This window comes from Epinephelus moara, chromosome 1 (assembly GCF_006386435.1).
Source record: "Epinephelus moara isolate mb chromosome 1, YSFRI_EMoa_1.0, whole genome shotgun sequence".
In the NCBI taxonomy this organism is placed as follows: Eukaryota; Metazoa; Chordata; class Actinopteri; order Perciformes; family Serranidae; genus Epinephelus; species Epinephelus moara.
In genome coordinates, this window is record NC_065506.1 from 27,004,486 (window position 1) to 27,013,073 (window position 8,588).

General features: G+C 40.8%; 1 protein-coding gene across 6 annotated transcripts in view; it reads left to right on the plus strand.

Annotated features, from left to right (window-relative positions):
- Window positions 1–7,811, plus strand: part of mical2a (microtubule associated monooxygenase, calponin and LIM domain containing 2a) — a 44,214-nt gene extending 36,403 nt beyond the window's left edge. For all 6 annotated transcript variants that reach the window (XM_050047396.1, XM_050047387.1, XM_050047415.1 and 3 more), the window contains 3 exons: window positions 1,484–1,664; window positions 1,782–1,858; window positions 1,950–7,811. In XM_050047396.1, coding sequence (XP_049903353.1) covers window positions 1,484–1,664; window positions 1,782–1,858; window positions 1,950–2,354 — 663 coding nt within the window. In that variant the 3' untranslated portion in view covers window positions 2,355–7,811. The remainder of the gene's footprint in view (window positions 1–1,483; window positions 1,665–1,781; window positions 1,859–1,949) is intronic.
- Window positions 7,812–8,588: the final 777 nt, after the last annotated feature.

An 8,588-nucleotide genomic window follows, 5' to 3' on the forward strand; every position in this document is an offset into this window, starting at 1 on the left:
ATTGACTCGCCTCTGGAGCCAGCCTCAAGTGGTTCTTTATGGAACTGCAGTTTTTTGCACTTCCACATTGGCTTCATTTTTCAGCCCTGAGGTTGCCGTTCGCCAAAAACAGAGCTTAAAGAGAGTGAATATTGGACTTGCATTTATCAGACCAAAATATGACTAAAAATGAATGGTTATGTTTCTCCGTAACTGCTGGATGTGTAAATAAGCAGCTGTTTGTGAACAAGTTCTGCGTATCAGCCGCTGTAACATGTGTCAGTATAACAGAATGGAATTTAACAGCATTAGATGTACCTAATAAACTGGAAAGAGTGCCTGTTTGTTTCAGTAGTGAAGGCTCAATATACTGTATCGTATTCATCCCCAAGGCACATCACTTAGCGTCTGTTCTAAAACAGCGTAAAAAACAAGCATCACAGCCCAAGATTCATATCATTGTCATGTATCTTCTTAATTACAACAGACAGATTTATGCAAGTGGACGATGCTTTGCATGAGCTCTGCTTTTAACTGCTGTGTCTGCCCCTTGTGCTTTTAATTACCAGCAGTCCTCACAGAGGAGAAGTGTGTGTTCTTGTGGTGGCACTTTGTGGGTTCCTCTGCTCCACCCTTCCTAAACAGCCTGCTCCAACTTAACAGCCAGATGTTACAGCAGGACTTGCACCCTTTTAATATAGAGGGACAACTTCTGGGACACAATGTTTGGGCCTAATTTGATTCCTGAAGGGCAACTAGGGAAACTATTTAGACATGAGAAACTTTCTCACCGTGTTTATCCATATGATCTTGTGATTATTTCCTCTCTGTAATGATCCTTCATGCTTGACTTGACTATGTTTTCCTCTTGGCTGAATATTAGAGAGCAGTGGCTAATGAGTGTGGAGCTGTAGACTTTGAAGTAAAGACAGTGTCCCAGATACAGCTTGCCATCACCTCAACTATCACTCATTATATTCCCGAAATGATAGCGGGACCATAAGACATTCAGGAGGCGACACTGACAAGGAAACATTCATCAAAACAGCTGTGTGTTTTTCATATTGTCACCCCTCCTGCATGTAACACCACCCGTGTTTCTACAAGCATGCTAACACCTCCAGGAGTACCCAACTCAACACAGCTTAAATTTACAACGAGAGGTTGAAAATATTGAACATGAAAGGGTTTTTTTTGGAACTTGGAAAATACAAACTCTTAACTCAAGGTCTACTTATTGGCAAAAAAATAAAGTAAGTAGGCTACGAGTTAAGACTGAACTTGAGTTAAAAGCAAAAGTGGAGCAATAAAACTGGATGAAACATTGATTATTCACAAAGGTTTCAGTAATCTAATGTTTATGATGTTAAGTATCTAATTACCAGGGTTAAGTAGTGGGAAAAATTATTTAAATAAACAGATTGAAGCCGGAGTTTAATCTATTGTTAGAACGTCATCTTCATATTTTCTTCATCATCATCACTCTGCCTGTACTCTGTTTCAGGGCGGTTCATTCCGTAGGCCGTTCCCCCCGTCAGGTGACAAGTGTCACTCATGCGAGAGGCGTGTTTATATGGTGGAGAGGGTCTGTACCGAGGGGCTCTACTTCCACAGGGAGTGTTTTCGCTGCTCTACCTGCAGCTCTGCCCTGCGACAGGGAGCGCACGCCTTCGACTCTGAACAGGGTATGTGTCATTGAATATCAGCTATAGTCAGTATTGAATGCACATTGCACTCAACAAAAGAGCAAAGGGCAGTATTTAATTGGCTACGTTGTGCTGACATTTGTTGTGATCTTGCAGGGAAGTTGTACTGCAAACTTCATTTTGATCAACGTAACAATGGGACAGCCCTACGGAGGAATTTTTCTCTACGCTCAGTGAGTAATTTGTTTTCAATTTCTAACAGTGTCCATCTTCCTGTAGCAATATTTACTGTACGATATCTAACTTCTCCAATGTCTGACTTAGAACCGTTATGGAGCTGGACTTCAGGAGCAATGTGCTGCCGACGGACAGATCTCCGAGTCCAGCAGCACAGAAGACCTGCAGAGCCAATCCTCAGCAGGTACCTTCAGCTCGTTCATGAAGAAACACCTGAGCTGGCCCCTGAGTGTGACTCGTGCTGTGTGTAATGCCCCGCGCTATCTGTCCCACCGTGTGCGTAGCACAGCACAGGCCCTCGCCGGCCACCTGAGGGACAATGCCCAGGACTATGCATACCTGTATGAGCTACTGAGCATGAGCTTGCCCCTGCTGCTTGTTTTACAAGAGGTACTGCTGCAGATGCACACAGAGGCTGTGTCTGATGGGCCCAGTTCTCTGCAGCCTGTACTGCTGTGGCTGCAGGAGCACATAGGGCACAGGCTCATCTAGATACTCAGCAGACCCCAGTTTGTAATATTTAACCCCGTGGTGCACATCAGCAGGACTATTCTTGTCATAATATCATTTGTAGCCATGCACACGCACCTTTGTAATGTTTACTTGCCTGTTTTTGCATCAGCCAAAGAAGAGACACTGTAGGTTGCTCATGCAACTTACTGCAATTTACTACAGGGGGGTCAATGAAAGCTGCACCAAATTTTTTTTTGCAGTGGGTTTGATGTGGAAACATTATTTGTAGGGTTAGAATAAGTTGAATAGATTTAAGATAGTTAAAATGCAGATGAAACAGGCCAGTCGGTGCATTAAAGACTTGAGACTGCTGAAATAATCATTGCTGTAGAACTCAACCTTTTACAAACTGTCTTGGAAAAAAGATCCTGCAGTTAAAGATTCTTAACTCAGGTTATGACTGACTCACTCAATGCACTTTACCTTTGGGAACTGCCTTGTCGAAGCAGCAGTAAACTGTCACACTATAAAAGCCTGCTCATGTTAACGCTGACCGCCAGACAGGTTTTCTTTTGACGATGCATATGTGCTCCTGCCATATGTTTTCTCTTATATATATATATATTAATATGCATGTATGTGTGTTTTACGCACATCGACAAGTTGCTCATTATCTTTTTATACTCTGACTACTCAGTTTACTTTCATGAACAGTTTTTATTGATATGGATAACACCAAAGAATCTCTCTGCTCTGGTGAGTTTCCTTCTCAGTATTTAGTTCTACTTTGCTGCCATCTACTGTCGACTCTCAGAAGAACCATGAAGGCAAAATGAGATGCCCCACCCCTTCTTTTTTTTAACCTCTCCCTTTATAACATTACACATCATTATGTTTTAAATATTTGACTGATGATTTTCTGATTTACTGTAGACAATAGAAGCTGGTGAGCACGCTGTGATGTGTTTGAATGTGCTCGCCACTCTTGCCATTGTTTCAAAGCATGTTGTTGGAAGGTCGACTGGAAGCCTCGCAGTTGCTTCCTGTTCAGATACACTATCTAATGATGCTGATGAAGCACTTTAGAGTTTCAGAGTGTTTTGTTTTTCTTTTTAAGATATATTTTAACAATGAGATGTGCAAAGACTTCAGGCATTATTTTGTGTATGTGTTTACAGCATGATGTGCTGGACATGCAACATGATGTTTGTGTTTTGTTGTCAGCTACCTAATGTTTCATGTTGAATTACTGAATCTGCTGCATGTAATCTGAGCTGGTTTACAGTGTTTTAAGATACCAAAGAATTGTTCTCATACACACTGACTGGACTTGTGTGACATTAACTTCCTACATCTGTGTGACAAGACGACAATCATGCAAACTGTAACACACGTGTAAAGGTGCCAACATCGTCTTCATTATGAATGTCAGTATTGTGCTTTGTTTTCATAAACATTTTCTACGTTTGTGCTTACAGCTGTTATTTGTGTCTGTATGTTCTCTTTTCCTCCCGTTCAGCTGACGCCTTTTATGAAGTGTGTGAGCCAGCTGGATGGTTTTGAAGGTGATCACCTGCATGGTCACGTGGTCATGTGTCACAGTGGTGATGCTGCTGCAGATACTGATGATAAATAACTGACGCAAAAGTGTCTTATGACTTATATATGACTTAACAGCATTGCTAAAGTGACACAAAATGTTTGAAGTGACACTTTGAGTTTCGACTAAACTAAACTCATGACTAATGAACGGCTTCCGTGTTTGTCATTGATCCTCCAGCTGTTTGGGGAATGAACTGGTACTAACTAAGCCTGGTTCAAGAGCCCTACCGCTCCTGTTTTGTTAGTAATTTAAGGAATGAAATTGCAGTTCTGCCTGATTGTTGTGATAGCACCAACTAGCAGATGGAGGAAACCAAGGAACCATCAAAGCAGGTTTTATTGCAACTTTTTTGCACTTTCACACAAGTTTTCTTCTCAGAACATCAACTTTTTGAATCAAAATCAAAAGAAATATCAGTTGACTGATGAGTTGGATGTATTAACCAACCAATAAACACCCTCCATGACGTTCCATTTAGTCTGTTTGGCAGCTTTTGATTGGATCACAAAACCCTCCCCAGCAGATGGAGTTGCCCACTTACCTTCTCTGAGAACTTTTCTATATGCACTTACAGGAACTACTGTTTTCAAGGTCAAAAATAAAGTTTTAAGCTTAAATTCAAAGCCAGCGTGAATGGAAAGTCTTTAAAGTGCTCAGAAAAATGGAAATATCTGCAATTCAGCTCTTGTGGTGAGATCGTTTAGACAGATACTGTTTGTAACATCGAGATTTAGCTGTCAAATTCAACATCTTGACAATATTTTGTTGAATTAAAGGGAATCGCCACCTAAATTGAAAATGCCAGTGTGTTATTTCCACAGCCTAGGAAAGTTCAATCAGTATTTTTTTTGAACATGAGCTACTCTCCTTCAAAGCCAGAGACCAGAGAAGTAGGTTTTAAACTTGCAAGGTTCTCAGGTATAGAGTCTGGAGCTGCCCCATACACAGTGAATGGGAGTCTGATTTTGTGGACCCACTGAATGTTTCTTTTCAACTCAATTCAATTGTATTTATAAAGCCCAATATCAAAAAATCACAATATTCCTCCAAGGGCTTTACAGCATACGACATCCCTCTATCCTTAGGACCCTCGCAGCGGATAAGGAAAAACTCCCCCAAAAAAGCCCTTTAATGGGGAAAAATGGTAGAAACCTCAGAAAGAGCAACTGAGGAGGGATCCCTCTTCCAGGACGGACAGACGTGCAGTCGATGTCGTGTACAGAACAGAGCAACATAATAAATTAACAGTAATCCGTATGACACAATGATACATGAAGAGAGAGAGAGACAGCGGGAGATGATAGTATATGTGTATATACGTGACAATAATCATATGTATGTGATGATAGTAAGAGTATGACTAATAATTACAGCAGCAGTAGGAGGCATCAGGCAGGACCATGACACACGATCCAGGCGTAGCTGCAATACGAGGTAACATGCAAGACAGTGGTGCACAAAGGATCTGGAGAAGAAGCCAAGTTAGTGACATGCAGTAATAGGACGTGAATGTTAGCAAGTGAAGAAGAACCAACTTCTCGGAAACTGGAGAGAGAGAGAGAGAGAGAGAGAGAGAGAGAGAGAGAGAGAGAGAGAGAAGAAGAGAAGGGGCTCGGTGTATCATTTCTTTTTTATACCCCAATGAGCTTTATTCTATTGCAGCATTCTCCTTCTGAAACAGAAAATGTACCCAGCTCCACACTTTATCACAGATTTGACTTTTAACACTCTGGTTCTTGGATTTGGGAGAGAGTTGTTCATGTTTACTGATACTTTTGGACTGTCTTAGACCAAAAGAGTAACATGTATGAATATTTGAAAAGGGCTGTAGTTCACCTTTAAATGTTGAATGACTCATTGATGCATTTTAAAAGAGAACTCCACTGATTTTGCATCAAAGTCTGTTTACAGGTCTTAAGGTGAACTAGAATAGCTGTATAAAGCCTCGAGGCTACATTCACACTGCAATATAAGATTCCAGTGTGAACCAGTCCTGAACTGACCTGCGTGTTAAAAGAACAATAACAAAGATGTCACACTGTCATAAGGAAGTAAACATGCAGTCGTTCAGTCACCGTTTATGGTTTCATGTATAAGTTGCTGAGCAGTGGAAGCCAGCGAATTTGTGAGCAGATGATTGGCAGAGCGAGGATGAGGAGAAAGGGAGACACATTTTTAATGATGTTTTTTTTGTGAAGCAATGGCTGTTACTTCTGTACAGAGGTGTGTGTAGATGCCTCTCCACAAGACTCGCAACAAGACACTCAGAAGAGGCGAGTGACATAAAAGTGACTGTTCAGACTGAGGTCGCACTGCAAAAAATCAGACTTGCATCTGATTTAGGACCACATATGAAAGTGGCCCAAAAGATCAGATTTGTACTTTTACATTTGTCTGCAGACTGAACATTTCCTTATGGTTCATTTAAGTACCTGATACGACGCCAGTTCAAAAATCCCAAACTAACCCTTTAACGTCTCCATACAGAGGTTCAACATGGCACCATTTAGAGAAACCTTCTCTTTCAGTGTGTGCATTGTCCTCTATAACATTATATTTTCCCAACACAACAGGCCTGATGAATACCTGGTTTCTAAAACACATTAGTGGCATTTCTCTTCCTCCTCTTAAGAAACTTAAAGTGGAAAAGTGTCTACATGTTGTTAGACACCGTTCAGGGATGCACTTAGAGGACTGAACTTCCACTGACTTAAGAAATTTGCTATGATACACAATTCTACCTTTAAAAAAATAAGTCCTTGACTCCACATCAGTTTATGTTCTGTTGAAACTTGTGTTCTCCGTTTGCTTTGAGAGTAAATCTTGAAGGTTAATTTCACTTCTGAAAAGACGATGTCCACCATTTAACATTCCACCGCGACCTCTGCTCCTGCTGCTGTTATTACAAATAATAATGATAATAAGAGCGGAGATATGTAAACACAAAATCCATCACAGTGAATGAGCGTGTGCCAGTGAGCTGTGTTTAATACGCTGAGGTTATTACGTTCATTTCATCAATGCTGTCTGAGTCGAAGGTGAGGACACAAGGGTGGATATTTTGAGTCATTTTGGCCTGTGATGTTTAGCAGAGAACAAATTTTAAACCACATTTGCTGCTTATGCACCAAAAAGCTCCTCTCCTTCACAGTCTACACACACTGACACGTAGATTTACTAATGAATTATCTCCTCTACACTGTGTAGCTCTTGTATTTGCTATACATTTACAAATAAACCGATGTATCTGTGTTCTTCCTCTGATGCTCTTCTTGTCCCACTTTCCTCAAATCTAACTCTTCAGGCAGGTTTTCAGCCTCTAAAAGCTCGTGTTATGAGCACAGAATGTGACAGAGGCAAATGTTCCTCACATTTAATCTCATTAAATATGTGTCCATCACAATGTAACAGTGAATTTAAGAAGTTGTAAGCAAATGTTTAGCCCAACACATTATTACACAGCAAAGGAGATGAGTTCCATTAAAAGATATTTGGTTATATATTCAATTACATCCAAAGGCTAATATAGTTTCGGGCGTCACCTGCTGTCCCTCTTTGTTTTCGAATGTTTAATGAATTCACACACTTTTAGTGATTCACATTACACCCCAAAGATCTTTAACAACTAAGAAACACATACTGTAAAAATGATCTGAATACATTTTCAAAATTAATATCTCAGTTAATTAGTTCAACTTTGAAACTATAATGGCAGTGGAGAGTGTGCACGTCTACAGTGATGCACAAATTTCCAATGTTTGTTTCCTGTTGTTCTTCATTTAGAAGCTGCAGCTCAAGTGAAGTGTCACTTCACCCACAGATGACTGAGTATTAAAGATGAACTCTTCATGACGTTGTTGTATAAAATTGTTTATAATTCATGCTGACCTCTGTATTTCTCAATAAATGTATGTTGATACTAATATTTGACTCTGTTTTTCAGACACAAAACACTAATTAATATTTGGAATGACTGTATGAAAAAAGGGACGTAGCTAGTATGATGTCACCTACCGTTTTGAGCCCCGAGTTTGACATTTTGTCCGTCGCCAACTTTTTTTTTTTCAGCCAGAATTGACCGTATTTGGACCCAGAGTGTGGTGACGACTTTGAGGCAGCCTGTCACTCAACCCGCCAAAGTGCCAAAAAAATACATTTAAAAAACTCAACAGTGACGTCTCTTTCCAGAAATCATGACCTGGTTACTCAAGATAATCCACAGACTTTGTGATCATTTTCATGTCCACATTATTTTCTTTCTACTGAACTACACCCAAGGTGGCATGGTGCATGTTCTCCCCATGTCAGCGTGTGCTTTCTCCAGGTACTCCAGCTTCCTCCCGCAGTCCAAAGCCATGCAGGGTAATTGGTGACTCTAAATTTCCCATGGGTGTGAATGTGAGCGTGAATGGTTGTCTGTCTGTTTGCGTCAGCCCTGTGATAGTCTGGCAACCTGTCCAGGGTGTACCCTGCAGAAAGGCTTTAGCCACCCTGGACCTAGTACCAGGATAAGCAGTTACAGATTACAAATGAATGAATTACATCTAGCAACGCGCAAAGAAAGCGTGTATCTACTGTTAGCTCACCTAGCACCATTGAGCTAGCTAACATAACAGCTAATTCGAGGAGGACGCCATAAATGTTTATGTCTCGGGCCGTCACGAGCCTGA